The 20,167-nt window shown below is 42.2% G+C and overlaps 5 protein-coding genes across 5 annotated transcripts; 2 read left to right on the forward strand and 3 right to left on the reverse strand.

Annotated features, from left to right (window-relative positions):
• Positions 1-3,151: 3,151 nt before the first annotated feature.
• Positions 3,152-5,843, reverse strand: JH06_3075 (hypothetical protein; the record flags this gene model as incomplete). The annotated part of the gene is made up of 4 exons (XM_014671271.1): positions 3,152-3,292; positions 3,322-3,447; positions 3,477-4,784; positions 4,815-5,843. The coding sequence occupies 4 exons, from the start codon at positions 5,841-5,843 to the stop codon at positions 3,152-3,154; spliced, it is 2,604 nt and encodes an 867-aa protein (XP_014526757.1).
• Positions 5,844-6,395: 552 nt separating this feature from the next.
• JH06_3076 (hypothetical protein) lies at positions 6,396-7,754 on the reverse strand (the record flags this gene model as incomplete). The annotated part of the gene is given in 7 exon segments (XM_014671272.1): positions 6,396-6,732; positions 6,761-7,083; positions 7,102-7,176; positions 7,206-7,463; positions 7,497-7,569; positions 7,605-7,687; positions 7,722-7,754. The coding sequence occupies 7 exon segments, from the start codon at positions 7,752-7,754 to the stop codon at positions 6,396-6,398; spliced, it is 1,182 nt and encodes a 393-aa protein (XP_014526758.1).
• A 2,895-nt stretch (positions 7,755-10,649) lies between these two features.
• On the forward strand, positions 10,650-13,081 carry JH06_3077 (histone transcription regulator; the record flags this gene model as incomplete). The annotated part of the gene is given in 7 exon segments (XM_014671273.1): positions 10,650-10,703; positions 10,732-10,793; positions 10,811-10,971; positions 11,001-11,128; positions 11,192-11,362; positions 11,393-11,551; positions 11,579-13,081. The coding sequence occupies 7 exon segments, from the start codon at positions 10,650-10,652 to the stop codon at positions 13,079-13,081; spliced, it is 2,238 nt and encodes a 745-aa protein (XP_014526759.1).
• Positions 13,082-13,486: 405 nt separating this feature from the next.
• Positions 13,487-14,370, forward strand: JH06_3078 (STE fray protein kinase; the record flags this gene model as incomplete). Its single annotated transcript, XM_014671274.1, has 4 exons — positions 13,487-13,642; positions 13,673-13,749; positions 13,779-13,953; positions 13,984-14,370. 4 exons carry the CDS (start codon positions 13,487-13,489, stop codon positions 14,368-14,370), a joined length of 795 nt encoding a protein of 264 aa, XP_014526760.1.
• Position 14,371: 1 nt separating this feature from the next.
• On the reverse strand, positions 14,372-19,911 carry JH06_3079 (hypothetical protein; the record flags this gene model as incomplete). The annotated part of the gene is made up of 5 exons (XM_014671275.1): positions 14,372-19,304; positions 19,336-19,589; positions 19,621-19,686; positions 19,717-19,755; positions 19,789-19,911. 5 exons carry the CDS (start codon positions 19,909-19,911, stop codon positions 14,372-14,374), a joined length of 5,415 nt encoding a protein of 1,804 aa, XP_014526761.1.
• Between the last annotated feature and the right edge of the window lie 256 nt (positions 19,912-20,167).

Consider the following 20,167-nt stretch of genomic DNA (forward strand, 5'->3'; position numbering starts at 1 on the left):
ATGGAAAGAAACTATACAAAGAAGGAGATACGTTTAGTTGTAGTGGAGAACGAAAGGAGTATGAGAGAGATGGAGAGTCAGTTGAATATATTATGCTATTTAAGAATGGAGAACGAAATGTAGTAAAAACCCTATACAAAGAGGGATTACCTATATAGATAGGAGAGTGGAAGAATGGTATAGAAGAGGTAAGCGAAAGAAAAATGGAGTGATATGAGTGTGGTAAGAGAACGAAAGTGGATTAATGGCGAATACAATGTTGTCAAACACTATGAAGATGGATATATTCTGATTGTATTGAATACGCATTGTCTAAGAGGGATTGAGTATTGGAGATCGGAAATGATCATTTGATAAAGGTGAATTACCTTGTGTTGGAAGGATTAAGTAGTTATGTAAAGATTGGAGAGTAGCTTCCAGCTATTTGGTAACACTAGTAATGAAAGTAAATGTGTAATCAACTGAAAGAAGTGATTCTATTGTTATGAGTCTTTGGAATTGACAAATTCTCTTTCACTTGTGTCATTGTGTCCAGTAATAATGTCTTTAATAAATGTCATTCAGTGATATGTGAAAGTAAGGTATTTGAAGGAATTATGAATAAGATCTCATGCAACTACAATCTGTTGTTCTTGGGTTTTCCACTTTTCAAGGTGTATTTAGTATGGGTAATCTAGCAAGAATCGAATTGTATTCCTTGATAATGAGGAGTATGAATGAATGGTATTGATAATCATTAATTAGATCTCCCTGCTCTATCTCGGCTTAGAGGATATGGTCGAAATATCTAATTATATGGGATAATGGAAGTTGAGAGTGATCATTGAAAGATTATTCGAAGCAGATAGTCCATTACTTAGTTTTGAAGGTATTCATATAAAGTGTCCATTCTATGAGAAGAATCATTATTGTCCTTTTGAAAAAGTGAAGAAATTGAAGAGTGTCAGTAGGGTCGATTGATTACAATTGAGATTCGGATTCTTTTAACTACTTCATTCGCCTAAATGGCAAATATGTGACAAAGAATGTAGTGAGTCGGCTACTGTCTTCAAGTTTTCAGTATAATTCGGCTCTACACTTCATTAAGTAAAGATCATAGTCCACAGTGCTGACAGGGAATCAGGTTCAAATGATATTGAATCACACACTAATTGCTATTGTTATATTAAATGGTTTTGTGTCTAGATCCAATGGACTTCGGAAGTACTGATACATTATGCATGCTTTCTTACTACTCACAAGACTGCTGCTTCTTAGTATAGTAGCATTTCTCTTCTCAACAAACACAACAAATTTTCAACATACACTCATTCTGTGGATCTCGCGTCAAGTATTCTTTCTCTATCAACACATCTAGTATACGCTTCAGATTCACTCTATCAACGGACTGACTCTTCTCTAATACATGAAGCAATGCCTGTTCAGATAGTCGCTTCTTCTGTTTCATCACTTTCATCACTTGACAACTCAGTTTGGTATCTTCATCAATCAATGAATCATGTTCTATGGATGGACTTAATAGTGACGCTAAGGACTGCAAAGAGGGAGGTGAAACCAAAGAAGGAAGTTCTATCGTCTCTTTGGATATGACAAGTCGAATCATTTCTTCCGTACTTTCACAACATGTTAACGATTGAAGGATAAATCGAGTTACAGATGGTTGAAAAGGAGATAATGCAATAAGTTGATTCATTGAAATTGTATCCTCCTCAAATAGTAATAATAATTTGGCCTGAGCAGGACAACAATGAATCTCAACGCCATCATATAACAAGATAACATGACCCTACATAAATATCCTTCTCAATTCTCATACATATTCACCTTGGATCTCATAGCTCCGATCATCTCGCGATCCTCCTTCATAGCGATATGCTGGATTCCCTAAAAATGGTGATAGAAGAGCAGAATTGATCATTTGTTCTTGAAGTTCACGAATCTGATTTATTGAAGCAATTGTAGACGCGGATAACAGAGATTGAAGGCGAATCGAAGCCTGTTTCTCGATTTCTCGATCAATTGTCTGTTGACACCATCGGAAGAGAAATAGAGCATAATATAACGTCTCTGCATCCTTCTGACGCTCCTCTTGGAATAACAGCAGGCCGTCCAGTACTTCCTCCGAAAGACGATTCTTACTTAACTCTTCATGGACCTTCAGCTCCACTGTCTCCAACACTAGAGGCAATCGAAGTAAATGGTTTAGTTTGGGGCCTAGAATCTGTTTGCAATTCTGTAGAATCGATATGAATTGGTCTCCATATGACAGAGACTGTAGCATCGTCTCTGCTGCAACTTCACACAGCTCTATCAGAACCGACTGTGATTGTTGTGACACAAATGGATAGAGAGACGAACAGAGGGTAAACGGGAATGGATGGACCTGACTGAATTCACTTCGAATGTCATCGGAAGACAACTGGATAAAGAGATTTCGTTTCCACTCCTCAAAATGAGGAATTCGTTCTTTCCAGGAATCCATCTGTGTTATTAGGATTGGAAGTGCCGAAATATCTTCGAGTTGATGAAGATAATAGTCATGAAGAGGGTCGCAGAGAAAACCCGAAAGAATCCCTTTCGAATCATCAGGATCCAAGTCATGAATCATAGTGCAGTATGTTTGTTGATCTAATAGCACGGGGGAGATTGTAGCAAGAATCAAATCCCGCTTTGGATTTACAACCAGTTCAAAGAATACAGATCGGGCAAGTCGTGGGATCACCACCGGTGAGTCAATCTACTTACAACAAAAATAGTAAGTAATACGATGCCTGATACGATTAGAAACGCCTTTTGATACTTTTCATATACATCAACACATTCCGATGCAGAATTGCACAGAGAGCAAATTGATCGACAATAGGAAGCAAACACGTTGATAATACTTGCAATCACTTCCGATTGTTTTTCTACGATCATAAATCGTCTTTAAATCATAATTTCACTCCAATTCCATACTCTACAAGTCGAAGCCTATCTTGAAGCGAAACTGCTTTTCCATCAACAATTGCCTCTATTATCGGTTTCACATCAACTTCCATAGACGAAATGATCAGTTCTTCACGCGATTCTTGATCAATACCAAGAATCTCTTCAAGTCATATGGATAGTTGCTTAAACAAAGACCATTATAACTATAAATACAACACCTTCAAACAATCTCCCGCTCAAGCAACTTCACTGCCGCTTTCATATCCATAGGAAACGAAATACTTGTAGCTGTTGAAATCAGAGATTTCTCGGTAACCACCGAATTCCATAACAATCTCTTCTCTGAGTGACAAGTAATAATCTAAAATGTATTGTATACAATTCTCTTACCTTAATAAACTCCTCATAGTCCGCCTTCAACAACTCAGATTGGAGAAGAAGTACTAACGCAATAGAAATACGATAAAAGAACTCTGTTCCATCCAGCAAGAACGAGTCCCAAATCAGAGATGTGATCTACATGAAAGATTCGATTCATCTCCTACACCCATCGGTAACACATTCAGAAAACCACATTGCATCCACTGAAAGAAGAATACATCAGTTGGAAGTTGGAGTTCCCGTTTATGTTGGGCTACCTTGGGACAGCATGCCTTTAAACAGTAATCAAAGAGATGGGAATACTTTCTACACATAAGATACTCACAACACACTGACGGAAGCAATATCTGATTCATTTGGAAATAAGCAAAGAAATGATGACTGACTAAGAGATTGGCAAGAGAACGGAACAAATCATACTCGTTAGGAATGTACACAGCCAATAAACCCGCAATGAAACTCATTCCTTGAACATACCCCAAATCGGGCCGATAAATGGCAAAGATCTCAAGACACTGCTGTAGTTTGGTTCGAAGAGCAGAGCCAACACGGAATAGTTGTAAAGAACCAAAGGTCCTTGACAAATCTACACCAACTCCTCGAAGTGTCTGTTCTCTGCCAATGAGAGGACAAGAGGAGGTGCTATTCTGGTCTCGGAATGTATAAGCAAAAGAGAGGCGTTGTCGATACCAGTAACGTTTGTACATGGCGTAAATCTCTTCAGTCAGGTGAAGATGGTTGCCAATTCGATCTGACCACAGAACTCCTCGGAGCTCCATCGGCAACCCACGTCTCCACTCCTGTTCCACACGACTTGTCAATCCCTTCGTTCGGTATTCCAACAACAACTGGCCTCTCCACAGTCCCACTCGCTTCTGTTCCATCAGCTCCTGCTGTCGAATGTGACTTGCTGAGCTCTGCTGAGTCCCGAAACGTGACGAATCGCCTGCCATTATCTGTGGACCCTGTTCCTGGCTGTGACCACGTGTGGTTACCGAAAGGAATCGTTTCCAGAGAGTGGATGTTGATGTATCTGACAGAGAAGAATCAACTTGTTTCTCCTGAAGCGAATCCTTCATGCTATACCGACCTTCCTGATTGGTGTCCATTCCTTGCTTCGCACGAATGAACATACACACTCCATCTCCAGCAGCAACACTTAGAATATCATGGAGCGCAGGATGAGTGAGAAGTTGAGGGCGATAGAACACTGGTTTGGACTCACCCAGACAGTCATTCTTATTCTGACCCCATCCTAGAACACGACCTTGTGAAGTCCGAAGGAGAACCAAATGTGGGCCACAACGAATATCAACAGCTTCTTCCTGTTTATGAAGTACCAAGCCGAGATATAGTTGCGTTGGGAGAAAGGATACTACACGATGTTCGAAATCTTCAGGAACGGGAGATGAACTACTCAGAGGGTCACGGATTCCCAGCTCTCCATAACACGCTGAACCCCATGTGAATCTCTACTGACTATCAGAATCCAATCCCTACACATGTCCACTGTGATCCAGTGCTACTGAAAAACTCTCTCCACATGCTACCTTCTTCAGAATGGTGTTGGGAGGGAAGCCACTTACCAAACGTGGCGTTCGTAACACTTCCCCATCAAAAGGTCCACACTGGCCATCACCACTACGACCACATGCCAGAACCTCTCCATTCATTGTCACAAACAGAGAGAAAGAGTCTCCTGCCGCCACCGATCGGCAGGAAGCCAGAACTCGCATAGGAGTAGGAATTAAAGTTCCAAAGCTATCGCCCACTCCACACTCACCACATGCATTGGATCCCCAGGCATACACAGTTCCCGTCTCATCAACAGCCAACGAATGATTGTATCCAGCAGCAATGCAAACAATCCGTGACTCCAGCAGCGAAGCGACCAAGTGAGGAACATCACTGGAAGTACCAGGCACACCTAACTGGCCAAAAGAATTATTTCCCCAACTATAGACAAATCCGCTGTCAAGGAGAACGAGACAATGGGAATCCCCCAAAGCAACCATTTTGATACGACTATTTTGGAGAGTTCGGCGAATACACAAAAATTGGTTCAAAATCGGTTCAGTAAATACCCCTTGGTTGTCCCGATGAGAGAGATACAGATCACCAGTACTCGTCAGATAGGCAAGAACTGAAGTACTGCAACAGACATCCACAATATCGACATGACGAAGATGACTCACTTCTTCCATGGAACCACCGCGAAGTACTTCAAATGATGCCTTCATTTCTTGATCAAATTGAGACTCACTCTCTTCAATACCTAGAATGGTAGCATTCTCCAGTTCATTCTGTTCCTCTTCTCTATCAATTTTCCAATTCGCTTTGAGACGATTGGCAAATTCTTCGGGAACCGTTTTAATGAATGCATTCTTTAGTTCTTCCAAAACGCCTTGGACCCGATCAAGTTCATAGGTCGACTCATGCTCTCTCAGGAAAAATGTAACAATGTCGTTGAATATACGAGACTCCTTCATATCTTCGGTTTCTTGTTCTTGTTCCATTTCTCCACGAAGCATGTCGCATGAACACTGAATAGCTGTTTTCCAGCCTTCCATCGCATCTAGGAAACGAGCATTCACAGTGATATCTCCTTCTAAGCAGCAAATTCGAAAAGCACGATCGTTAGACGAATCCGGTTGCATTCCTAGAATAAGAGGCACTAATAACACGTACCTGTAATATGCTTCAATTTGATCACTCCATTAGGGGAATTACGATGGCTTTTGTACTGGAATGAATCTTTATAATACAGAAGACTATCGGGACTATATCACTTATCACTCCGCTTTTCGTCGTACGTTAGAACAAAGAACTGACTTTTCCATGTTTTGTTTTGCTGTAGGAGAAGGAGATCTCCCGAATCTAGGATGAATGATGCTTCCAAGCCATACAAAGGCTCTGTGTGAAGTTAAGGATTCTTCCCTCTTCGGAGATCGATTCCTTCGGTGTGCTCATTAGGAAAAAGTGGTCAAGTATCTCAACAAAGAACGTATATATGCCAAATACTTTACACGCCAATCAATTAAGAACAAAAGAAGATTACGTTTCAGCAGGATAATAGAGATGCTTTAATGCATCCCTTTGCCATCCGCCCCTTTGCCACCACTTTTTGCCTCCCTGTTATTTGCCTCCTTAACACTTCGAATCTCCTTCTTTTGAACAAAAGGAGCCGATTCCAGGGTAGGGCAAGACATACGTCGAGGGCGTCGTGACATCTCCACCGACCCTGATCGAGGCTTTCGCAGCGATACCTCCTTCGTTTCCACAGAACCCGAACGCGACTTCCGTGTAGTGGCTCCGGGAGGTGTGTTAGACAACATGATCATCTTCGTGTCTCCCACTTCCTGTGTGTAGTGACACAATCCCAACTTCTCTGCGTAGGTGAACACGATAGACTTCTCATATCTACATCATACCCACTATTTACACCTACGGAGCAAGGTCGTGAGGAAATACAAGAGAAGGAACCGTACCTGTATTGCGCTCCACAAACTTCGACTTGAATGTCGTGATTTGATTCCAAATCTGTTGAGCTGTTGATGACAAAAATACGGGCGAATTGGAACTATCAAATTCTCTTCGATCTGTCTTTTTCTTATACTCTGCTTTAATGGGAACACCACTCAAAATCGAGTCTTTGAGACAACCACAAGCAATTCCAGCATCCTCAATGTTCATATACTGGACAAACACGAGACCTCGAAAGCCATCAGCTCGGTGATACGTGAAAGAGAGAGGTTGAACACTTTGTCTTTCCTATATATCAAATACTACCACAACAACCACGATCCATTGTTTGAAATCCCCTTCTGTTGTACTGACAGGAACATTGGAAAGGACTAGTGTCGTCTACATGAATACCAAGATCTTATCTGTACACTTGTAGGCATACTTCCCTTGTCTTGACCAGGTTCGATGTTCAAAACATCGGGACCAAAGGCAATACTCTTCATCAACAAAATATCATTGTAGCCAATCTCCGATTCAAACGTGATGAACCCGAAGAGACGACCTCGTTCATTGTAACGAGGTTGGAAATCAATGCTCCGAATATCAGAAAACCGGGAGTTCATCATCTCCACAAATCCAGCTTTGTCAAAATCTGGACTAAAGTTTGATATCTTGACGCGCAACACCTAACTCCTTAATTCACTCCTCTTTTTATGTACAGGTCTTCGAGCTTCCAGTTGAAGGGAGAGAGACTGAGATCGACGTCGAGAAGAACAAGATCCACTACGCTGTCTATATCAATCATTTTAATTCCATAGAATAGTTACCTTCCCGGCTTTGAACTTGTAGTTTCGAGAAAAGCAAAACGCGAAGGAGTTGCTTTCGGGCAATACTCAGGAGCTTGCAGATTCTATTCCATCATATGTTATTCAAAAGGAGTATACAAAACGAGACTCTACTACTTCAGGTGCACTCATTCAAGAAAGATATGAAGTCTTGTTTTTGTGATTCTTTCGAACCACCAGAAGCTGATCGATGGATAAACCAAAATATAGGCTCTTTGGAGAAGAATGACACTGCAACAAACATAAGAGAGAAAATTGTATAGAGTACAAATGTTACAAATTCCAGTTCATTGGAGGCACTCCCAGCATTCCAGTCTCCATCAACTGTTGTTGATAATTCACAGTTTCATTTTCTGGTTCTTCGTTGGGTTCAGGTACCACTTCCATTAAGTTGGATGGTTCCAACGGTGGGTAATAATAGGACACGACACCCAAATCCTCTGTTCCCTCTTCCTCAGATTCTTCTCCATTCGATTCTTCCTTAGGATTACGATATATCGTTAATGCTTGGTTTCGATACTCAGAACTTTGCCTATTTCATCATAAAAACAATCCAAAAACCTACCGGTAGGCATCCTCTTCCATTTTCTGAATAAAAGAGTGAGGAATCTCTGAAGATCCTTCTCCAGGAAAAGCTAAGGTACGAATAAAAGACTCCGGCAGAGAATTCTGCCACGTACTCGATCCTACACGAGGACGTTTACACATTTCTTCCATCGACTCTGGATTACACCGTTTGTCTCGTTTCATTGGATCCATACTCGGCATTTGAAACAAATTCGCACGCTTCGATTCAAACTCATTTGGTTCTTGAATCTACAAATTAGACATGCAAAATGGATGTACTGAATCGAATGATAACTCTCGTTTCATGGGATGAGTAATCATATAAGAATAATGACTACAGATGGAAATCGAAAAAGGGTTCCAATGAAACGCCCTCTCGAACAAGTACTTTTAGAAGCGATCTCGTTTCTATTTAGGTCGTTTCCTTACCAATCTTTTTCCTGTCATTTTACGAGTACGATCGTATATTTTTCAGCAGGAGACAAATGAAAGGCTATGATGGTGCCATGATTGAACGGTTTTATGATATCAAATGTGCAGTGTTGACAATTTGTGAGAAGAACCATATGCATGGCCTATCTGAGATGTATGATGTATTTGTTTCTTATTCCTTTAATTTTAGTTCCTCTATAACCAAAAAGCCCATAAGCTTGAACGAAGACTTATGAAAGAAGAAATCTATGAGCTTGTAAAGGATAAGATGAATCATTCGTCGTTCATCACCAATCTGAAAAGTGCTCTTCTTCAGGAATCCTTTCGGTATGATACTGTGACTGATGCCGAAGTCAACTCAATTCTGGCTTGGGTTTGTCATCCATCCTATTTTAACCGTAGATCCGTGTCAATGGGAAAAAGGTTCAAAAGGCAGAACGAGTTTTTAATCGTCCTGCGACCATTATCAAGCGAGTCGTTGAAAAACGAATGGATGTTCTCAAGAAGAGCAGTTGCTCTTCAATGATTGATACATGCATCATGCTTTATCACTTCGTTAAGTTGTCCCCAAAAGGTTGTCCTGGCTTCTTGTCTTGATTCTAGCCATTTTCGACATTAAGGGACGAGAGGCTCCAGAGCGCTACGTCCATTACCAGTACTTTGTAAGGAAGTTACCTGGGTTCTCCAACTTTGCAGCTCGAGCTTTGAATACATTCGTACTCTTCGCTCATCGACGGTTTGAAATTGATGATTATCGTCTCCTTTTCTCCTTTATTCTTGACAATTCCCGCAACTTTGTTCTGGATTGTGAACCTACTCCCTATTCCATTCGTTATTTAACTTAGTTGGAATAAGTAACGCCTCTCATTACTAGTCCTGTCAACACCTTTTTCCATCACATTGAGTTCATGCTTCGATTTTTCTACTTGTATGTCTATTTCGTGGACGAATTGCCTCCTAATCTGACAATGCGCACATTCATCCACTTTTTGCAGAAGCGACTCATTGACGACAAAGAGGATATTCCTTATCTCTTTGCTAATGTAGCACCCTCAGGATGGAAGACGTATGAATTCTGCGGGTTCTGTCACGGACAAAAGGTGACTTACGTTCGCTTCAGTAAGGAGCTGGATGACGAGGTGATGAAGATGAATGAAATCAGTTATCCTCCTGATGAGGAATTGAAAGAACTCATTCATATGTATCCCTTGAGTGAGGCAGTACGTTATTCTGGCATTATTCCTTCGGATATGGAACGAAAGGAGGAATTCTTGACAGATGAGGAATGGGAGAAGCGTAAGGCTCAAAAGAAATTAGAAAAGGAAGAACTAAGGAGGAAACGTATTCAAAAGAGTTTGAGTCCGGGGAAGACCAAAAGGCAAAAAATACACAAAGTGAAGGGAATGAAAGTCTTTTGTCTTTGTTTGGATCACTTTGATCATTTAGATGAGGTTTTTTGGTCTACTATCGGGTCTATAAGGAATATAGATAATGGCACAGTACAGAAACAAGCGATAGATTGTTATTATGGTCGTCTTGGATGTAGAAATTGAATCTAAACTTTAATATTGATACAGTAACTCATCACAGAATCGATAATTACATGAAATACTTCAAAATAGCTCAATTCTAATACCCATAATGAATAATCAAAAAATGTCTTGAGTGGGTCCTTATTACCACAGACACAGCAAAAGGGCAGTTTGCCTAATGCACACTTCAGCGCAAGTGGTGAATCGTTATCAAGAGATTTGCTCTGCGTAATTTTTGTATAGCCCTATGGTGTTGGCATCTTTGCTGATACGATAGGTTCATAGAAGCGAAATCACATCAATTCCATCTTTTCCATGAGAATCCTCCGTGTCCCTTGGATTGGTCACGATGGTACCTAGTTGCAAAAAGCTAGCTCATTGAACGTAGTTACTTCCATTTACTCGGTTGATTTCCATCCGACTGAACCTCTTGTAGCAACTGCAGGAGGAGGTACATTCTTATCTCATTTCTCTAACTATTGTAGATTCTAATGTTATGATATGGGCACTCGATCCTATCTTCTCAGAAGAAAAGGAAAATGACGAAACTGTGGATAGATTGTTGAGTATTTTAAAAGGACATTCCAACGTCGTTACAACGTGCCGATGGTCGCCTGATGGCAAGTACTCTTGTCAACTTGTTTTTCATCTGTCTAGATTACTTGCTAGTGCTTCGGATGATGAAACGGTGCGTATTTGGAGAAAAACAGAAAAGAAGATAGAAGAGGAGAAAACAAATGTACCTGAGGGTGAAGAAGAGGAGGAAGAAGATGTAATCCAATATGAATGTGTTCGTATATTCAAAGGACATCATTCAGGTATAAGTTGGGATCAAAATCGATTCTAGATGTCACCAACATTTCATGGAGTCCTGATGGTAAGTATTTTTGTTCTTGCAGTGTGGATTGCCGAGTTCTTGTGTGGTCGCTCGAAGAGGACGTTCCGGTCCACATTCTGGAAGGACACTCTGCTTGGGTGAGTTCCGTAGATTGGGATCCGTGTGGAAATGTCGGAATTCCGAAACCTATTCATGGATAGTTTATCGTTTCTGTAAGCAAGGATAATGAAATACGAATTTGGAATACAACCAGTTTTGAGTGTGTTCATACCATTCGGGGTCTTCAGAGTGATCAATATGGAAGTGGCCTCTACAAGGTTGCTTGTTGGTCCTCAGATGGAAGCATGTTGTGTGTGACCCATACTGTTTATGTGGGTTCTCTGACACAAGATTACCTCTAGAAACAGTTCCCTACAGCCTTACTTTTAGCTCGATCTTCATGGGTTCCTCAAGTGGTATTAGTCGGTCATGCAGGAATTGTTGGGGCAGCTCGATGTGCGCCTACCCTTCTCCGTCATCAAGATTCGTTGTTACAGTTGATATCCTTAGGATGTGATGTAGTTATGTTTGTGAAGAATTTCTTGTAGGATGGCTCAGTGTCCATTTGGAGAAATGATCTGAATCAACCTCTGGTAGTCCTTCGAGGTGCCTCACGGAATGTTGTGGCAGATATTGCATGGAGTCGAAATTGTCAGTATCTGATGTTTGCTTCCGGTGAGGGAGTGGTGGCTGTCGAATTTGATGAGGCAGAATTAGGAGGTCAACCTATTTCGGAGAGTGAGTTATACCAGCGAAGAGAGAAAATGGATCAGAGAAAACGATTGAGCATGTTGGAGACACCTGAGGGAATCTCAAATGTTGCTCCACAAACGATATCCCAACCAATTTCCCTCTCAGTACCCTCTGTAGCTGTGTCTCAGTCGCCAACATCAGCACCTGTTACTGCTCCTAAACCTGTAGTTTCTGCACCTCAGCCCCCAGCTTCCACAGTAGCTCAGTCCGTTGTCTCCACTCCTCAACCAGTCACCTCTACTCCTCAACCAATCACCTCCACTTCTCAACCAGTCACCTCTACTCCTCAACCAATCACCTCCACTCCTCAACCAGTCACCTCCACTCCTCAACCTATTCCTCCTACACTACAACAATCCAAAGCCTCGCAAACCCGGAAGCGGGCGGTGGAGAGCGAGGAGCCAGTGACACGTAAGCGAAAGAAGCAACAGCCTGTACAGCCCTCTTCAGAACCTCCTTCTCTCTCTTCTCGTTTGTGTTTCCCTGCCATGGCCCTCAAGCTACCTGCCGTGGTGCCTCTCCAAGCTGCCTTCCCAGGAACAGAAATATCTCTCTCCATTCAGGTTATGCCAGTGACGGGTAGCGAGGAGATGATGGCCTTCCTCCAGGCCATTGACTCGAGTGGCAATCCACAGTGGTCTTGGTTAGGACAAGGTCGGCCAGTCCTGGTAAGTTCATCCTCACATCTCATCGTTATGGTGAGCCAGGAAGGCCTTCTCTATATCCTCTCTACTGATGGACGGACTCGAATCTCTCCTCTCCAGCTCACAGGGATCCCTTCAGCTATTGCTGTTCACTCGAGTGCCTCTGTGGACCGTGTGGCTGCTCTCACCACCGAGGGATCGTTGACGATCTGGGAAATCTCCTCGACACATCCATTGCAACGATTGGTTCAAACAGATGCAGTCTGGATGTTGCAGGAGGAGGTCTCTTCAGTGAGTCTACAGTTCCAAAATATGGATGCCATTGAGGTCACTGTACCCTCAGCTACCTCCGCATTATTCGCTATCACCGCGGGAACCTGGGTACGACCAGATCTGCCTCTTTTTACAGCCTCTCCATATTCGAGGTCGGCACCCACTCTTGCTATCCCAGTCACATCAAATCCCGTGCTGACAACCCTCCTATCGTTCACCCAACTAGAGTCGGATTTATTCCGATTCCGTGTCCTCACTCCAGATCGTTCTCAATATGAACGATGTCTCTCTATGTATGCCGGATTAATCAGTGACCACAAGGATTTAAGGCGGTTACGATCTCTCACTGCCGAACTCAAGAGTTGTTGTATTTTTGTATGAATTCGTTACGATAATGATATGTAGGATCAGTCAGGAATGGACCTGTTCCGATCGATCGTGGCTCCTGTTGTAAAGGAGAATCCAGTATTTACAGACTTCTTGTTATCTGTTCTTTATCCTGTTTGTTCCACATCTCATAGAAATCTGTTTTTTTGGCCTTTTCCGATTTGTCCAGGTGATGGAAGAAGAGGAAGTCTGGTCTACAGATTCTAGGGACTATGAACTTTTGGGAATTGTGGGTCGTGTGGGAATTGCAGAAACGTATAATTCGGATAGGGAGCGTTTGCAAAAGTGTATAAAGGACGAAACAAACTCAATAACAAAATTGTAGCCATTAAAATCCTTGCACTAGAAAATGCCTTGACGAATATCAGTGATCTATGGAAAGAAGTTATTTCCATGAAAATGTGTAATCATCCAAATGTGCTGTGTTGCTATTGCTGCTTTTGCGTTCAAGATCACTTATGGATTGTCACTCCCTTTATGGAGAAGGGTTCTTTGCTACGAATTCTCCAATATCAAATGGAGCAAGGAAAAGTCGATGCTGATGAAGGTTTAGATGTAGGATATGGATTCCCTTATCACCTTTAGGAGAATGTAGTTGCTGCAGTTATCAAGCAGGCGGCGTATGGGCTACAGTATCTTCATGAAGCTAATCTCCTTCACAGGTATTTCTTTTCACTCTCTTATAGTGTAGAGACATTAAGGCAGGGAATATTCTCATTGATACGATGGGACGAATCTGCCTTGCTGATCTTGGTGTTGCGCGTGTTATGGAGGGTTCTATGAAGCAAATGCATGCCCATACTTTTGTTGGTACTCCCTGCTGGATGGCACCTGAAGTTGTAAATCACAAGGGATACAATTCATCTGTTGTCTTGAAGTTGTTCATTCATGGTTAGGCAGATATCTGGTCATTGGGAATCACAGCCCTCGAACTCTATAAAGGGTATCCTCCCTATGCCCATTATGAGGCAGTTGAAGTCATGATCCGAACAGGTCAAGGAGATCCCCCTTCTTTTAACTCATACCCACCATCATCACGATCTCCCTCCAAAGCGTTTCGGAGTTGGATTGCAGGTGTCTTGAAAAAGGATCCCACACAACGACTGACAATCGATCAAGTGTTATCACACAGTTTTCTATCCCGTCAAGAAGATGCAAAGAGTCAATCCCTCCTCACTTCATTTGTCCAATCCATTCCCGATTTCAATAGTGAGATCGATACAGAGGAGACAAGATTCCAGTCTCCTCCCAAACCTCATTGGTGCTTTCAATTCTCTGTTTGATTCAACAAATACACAAAGGAAGAGATGATCTCAAAATACTCGAAGCTTCATGTGGAGTACGCTCAAATGTCGTTTGTCGAAGTTTGATGCCTTTCTCTTCATCTTTGGGTACAATGGATTCCGAACGCGAATTCTTGTGGTAGTTCTCCCACAGCTTCTTTACACCATCCATCGTAAACCGATTGCTCTTACGATCCCACTTCTCACTCTTCATATTCTCAGCATTCAGTTTCGCCACTACCTCCTTCATCAACTCTCGCAATGCTTCACGCACTTCCACTGACCACACTCGAATACTACCATCCTTATCAAATGCTTCATGTTGCATTCGAATGAACAGATAGACAATCGATGGCTCCTTCTTGAACTGGTCCTGGAACTTGCTTGTTGTGATCTCCAGCACATCCGCCTCTGCTTCTGGAATTGCTATTAATTCCCTGATTATCGCCAGATACACTCTGGCCATACATCGTGAATCTGTCAGATCTCCTGAATAAGACAGTACTGATGCAAATGCATAGAACAGGACACCTCCATGGTAACAGGTCTCACGCAAAGCCACACTCTTTGATATCAGAATACGAAGGATCTCCGTTACTCGATACGCATTACCTGCGTCCATGAACATGGAAGTAGGCGTTGCTGATGCCAGCACTGATGATGCCTGGAGCAAATCCAGTAGATAGCTTCGTTCTGCTATTGCTGCATTATTGCGTTCGAATTCTGCCATTCCATAATTCTGCTGAACCACAAACTCCAGTACCGATAAGATGGTTTCCTGAGCCGTAGACACGTTCTCCCGTAATACATTCACACAGAAAGAGACCATCGAAGTGTACAGTGCATCTTCAAGAGGTGTGGTATTATCCTGGAGGAAGAGGTACAAAGCCTTTACCAAAGCTGCATAGTCTTCCTTCTTCTCATTCACATTAACATCAGCATTCAGATTCTCAATCAGACCATTCAGGAAAGCTGAAGGCTGGATCTTGCAGAATGGCCATTCAATAAACTGCCAGACAAATATATCAGCCACTACAAGCTGTGCATTCAGTGTCACACGAGCTGGCTTGATTCGTTTTGCTACCTCATTCTCATGATACTCGTACTCCTGATCTGTTGTTCGCATCGTACGACTCTCACTACGTAAAAACGTCTTCAAGTCTTCACGCACATGACTATCCCAGTATACGGTTGGGGTATGAATGTCCGAAGCTAATACTTCTAACAACTCCTTGGGGTTCTCATCACAATTCGCTAGCACATCACTCTTTTCACTTTCCCCGCGGAACAAAGGTGTAAACAGAGCAACAATGTACTTACGAACATCCTCTCCATATTTGAAATTCCTCATCATTTGACCAAGAAGAATCACCGCCATATCTTGAACATCCCCATCATACCCGTTCTCAAAGAAGAGGATCATATCCAGAATAACGAGAATGATTCCAGAAGTGAGAATCATTTGAACTACCTGCTCATTCTTGTTAGCAAATTGCTCGAGAATCTGGAGAATTGGCATATATGTCTTGGAACAATTGCTTTGAAGGAGCAGACGAAGTGATGGGACAAATGATGACAAGATATCACATCCACTTGGAGTGGAAACAGCAGTTTGAAGTAATGATAAGAGAACCTTCTGCAAGTCCCACCCAATGGTGGTATCTCGAAGCAAATCAAACAATTTGTGAATCATGCTATCGTTAACAAATGACTGTTGTAGTGTTGGGTGATATGTGAGCAAGGCTAGCAAACTCTGCGAAGATACAAGCAAACGATCCAATACATTCGTACGATCCTGCTTATTGCTCAGTCCTAGCTCCTGTGCACTTTGTAACTGAACCACATTCACCATGAGAGCCTTCATGAAATGTTCTGGAGTAGGATCTGTGAGTTCTGAATCAGGATGTTCCAAGAATGGAGTCAAAAACACTTCATCCACAATATATTCAGATTGAAGATTCGTGTAAATAGAGAGATATCCCCCACGCTTACAGAACTTATGAATGTTCCAATAACCACTCTCACTATCCTCACTCTCATCAATCAACTGATCCTCAGCAGCAAGAACTTCACTCAGATGTGTAGCCATATCCAGATCCCAGATCAGGAGTGGCTGACGAATTTTACTTGAACGCATCTTCTCCAAAAACGAATGACTTCGTAAAGCTTTCATTAGACCTGGAGTTAACAGTTGTGTCATTGCATCCAATACAATGGAAGGAGATGGAGTTTCACTATCAACACCAGCCAACAATTCCAGACAGCGTACAGCACTTTCAATGATCTCCTTATCCAAATACGATTTGTTCTCCAAACAGAGAGTGATTTGAATGAACGAGATCAAACCACCACAGTTCACTACAATCTCTAGCAATTTCTCGTCATGAAGAAGCAGTTCAAAAGTCTGCAACACTTCCAGACCTACTGGACGACAGAACTCGATATTATCCAGAAATACGAAGGGAGTGAGAGAATGAATGAAATGAGGAAATGCTATCAGACTCTCTAAAGCTCGTGTTGTTGTCTTGCCGGCCATCAAACAGACACATTGGAGAGTTCGATGTAATACCTCACTCAGAAGACTCTTGGGATCCCCCAACTGATCAAACAGAACTTCAGATGAACAGTTCTGGATCACAAGATCAAAATCAGAAATGCAGTTTGCCTCTGCACATTCACACAGATTCACGGAGGATGGTTTACCATAGCTCTGAGGCTGTAGTGCCTCCAGAATCACCTCTAACGCATCGTTTGCCATCTCCACATTACTTGGGAGCATGAAATTGGCTGTCAAACACCGTCCCAAAACTGCAAACGCTCTCTTGCCGACTTTTGAGATTTCCTTCTTCGTCCGAAGAAGTTTCAGCAGTGATTTGAGAATCATCGCTACATCCTTGTACGTCAGATCTCCAGGTTCGCTCATGTTGTGAACAGCATTCAAACGCAAATCCAACTCGCGGATCAACTCATCCAAGAACACAGAACAATCCACTGTACATGGAACTTCACATTCATCTTGCAGGAAGGCCTCCAAAAACACAGTACAAACACACAATTTGTCTTCAATCGTCACATATTGGATAACCGCGGGAATCGAATACTCCCATTGCTGAGAAGGATCTTCCGTGATTCTCTCGATATAAGGAGCCAGTTGCAGTTGGAGTTCTGATGAGAGATGCGAACGTAGGTCAGTACCCCACAACACATCCGAACTCTCCACAGATTCGGCTGAGAATACCTCTCTGAACTGTTCTGGTCCCTCTCGCATCAACACTGAGATTAAACACGAGGGAAGGAAAAATCGGAGATAACTGTACTTATGAGCCAATGCTACGACCTTCTCTTTGTCATCTCCAGCACTTTGAATCAAAGTAGGCAAATCCACTTTATCACCAACATCCCCAAAGCTCTCCAACACATCGCTAGGATCCTGCAGCAAGCTAAATCGCCATAACAAGTCAGCAACGATTGGATCCATTCCTGCTGGACCGCAGGAAGAGAGAAGGAGAACACGGAAAAGACCTGAACGGAATACTGTACTCTGGAGACGAGCACATGATGTGAGAGAAAGAGAAATGATATCAAGAAGAGTTTGCTCCAAACGATCGTCCACAAGCAGAAGAGCCACACGAAGCATACGACTGAGAATAGGTTCAGTAATCAAATCAGAGCGGATTCGAGCCATACTATGACACGCATTACTTAACACTTGAAGAATCAACAATACTCTCTCCATATCAGGTAATGGTTTAACATCACATTTCACACTACCTTCATCTGACAGAGGAACAGAACGACTTGTTCCTCGCATCACTTCATCAATTGTTTCCGTAAGAACAGTAGTGATCATATCCAATCCATTGTAGTCCTGGAATTGTTCCGTATTCCGTTGATGCGTACAGAGTCGTTCCAGAATTTGTAAGATCAAATCCTGCAACACAGGATCCACAGCAGAATCTTCCAGAACAAAACACAGATATCGTAACACAGGAAAATCTTTCACAGCAGCCTCTTCTCCTTGAACTACACGTAGCATCAAATAGAACAATGATCTTCTGTCTGTGATACAACGTGATACAATGGAGAGATCACACAAATGATGAACGAATTCAACAGGTCGAACAATCCGAACTTCTTCTCCTTTCTGATAAGCATCCAACATCTGCTGTAAGTAGTAACCATCAACACACACAAATTTCTGTAACTGAGGGTACTGTACACGAAACCCATCATAATCCCACTCATCATCATATTTCAGATCTTCTAATTCTCTTGCTAAATCTGTTACAGCTTGCTGATACATCGTATTATCCCAAATGAAATCATAATGATTGCTCTCAACTCGTAGAGACTGCCAGAAACTGCTCCAGTTCGCTTCGACTGGGAATACAACTCCCAGGGCCATATTATCAAGAAGACGAATGTCTGTAGCGCTATCAGTGATCGGTCGCTCGTAACTGACTCCGGTAAAACGAGTCTTATCACTCGGTAATTCTAGTTTCTTCACAAGTGGACTAGGGAAGATTCGATTCAGTGTCCTTAGTCCATCCGCAGAATCTGTGGCCACAGCCATCACTATTTCCTGACTTAGAGACACATCTTTCGGATTGCTTCCGACCAACGCTCGATGCAGATGTGTGAGGAAACAACCGTTCTGAAGGAGAATAGTCTGAAACTGATGAAGTTGATCTCGACTGCAGCAAAGAAGCATAGCTTTCAACAAGAGAGCAATGTATGGATGATCCCCGTTCTTGGTTTGAAGGGAAAGGAAAGAAACATATTTCACTAACTTCGATAAAGCTAATGTAACAAATTTGGCCGTATAGTGACCACGTCTCGTATTCAAAACTTGGTAGAAAAATTCGCATGCTGCATTGCATGAAATACCATTCTTGTCATCATTCCACTCAATACAACTTGCAACTAACTCAAATCTAACAATCACTCTCATAAGCTACATAGTACCCATCCAATTTTTGGAAGGACTCCAGAAATATATTCTCGTAAGTCTGAAACTTAATACTATCTCTACAAAAACGACGAAAGACGGTAGCATCCAGAGCAGAAATTGCTGCCGCACAGCACTCAGGTGACAACTTGTCCTTTTTTCGAAGTACAGTTAACAGTGCAGACACCATCTCTTCTGCATTCTCCGAAATAGCCATATAGGCTCCAGAAAAGTACATAACCCTCTCGATACATTGCAATATAAGAATAATCTATGGATTACAAGACTATCCCCAACTTCACATTTCTCTTATCTACATCCCGTCCTCGTGTCTCGTCTTGGAGTAGTTCCAGTAGCTTGGATGGAACCTATAATTCATTCCCTCATTCGAATCCCACAGTGCGACCACTCCGGTATTGGTCATAATCAAAATCTTTCTATGCAATCACAGATCACAATACAATAGATACATCAAAAGCCTGACAACTATCTAAGAATGTTTGAATCGACAGCATATAATTGCCATTCTGGCTTTTCAACTCACGGTCGAGCTGTTTATATGCAGTTTCCTCAACGGACAAATTAGCTCCCATGTCCTTCAATAATAAATTTTCAACGAAACGGAGTCGTTGCACTGGAAAGTTGGCCTGAACGGTTATTAACATATGCTGATTATTCTGAATATTCGCTTTTCCGAATTCAGCTTCAACAAACAAAACTAGCAAAATAGTGTTAACAGCAGTAACTCTCTACATTCCAAAGAAATCAAAGTTCATCGCCTGGTTGGCGGGCTGTTGGGCAGGTTGCTGAGGCATTCCGTAGTTCATCGGTTGAGTGGGCTGAGGAGCC

This window comes from Blastocystis sp. subtype 4, assembly GCF_000743755.1.
Source record: "Blastocystis sp. subtype 4 strain WR1 chromosome Unknown seqid_0177, whole genome shotgun sequence".
Taxonomy (NCBI): Eukaryota; class Bigyra; order Opalinata; family Blastocystidae; genus Blastocystis; species Blastocystis sp. subtype 4.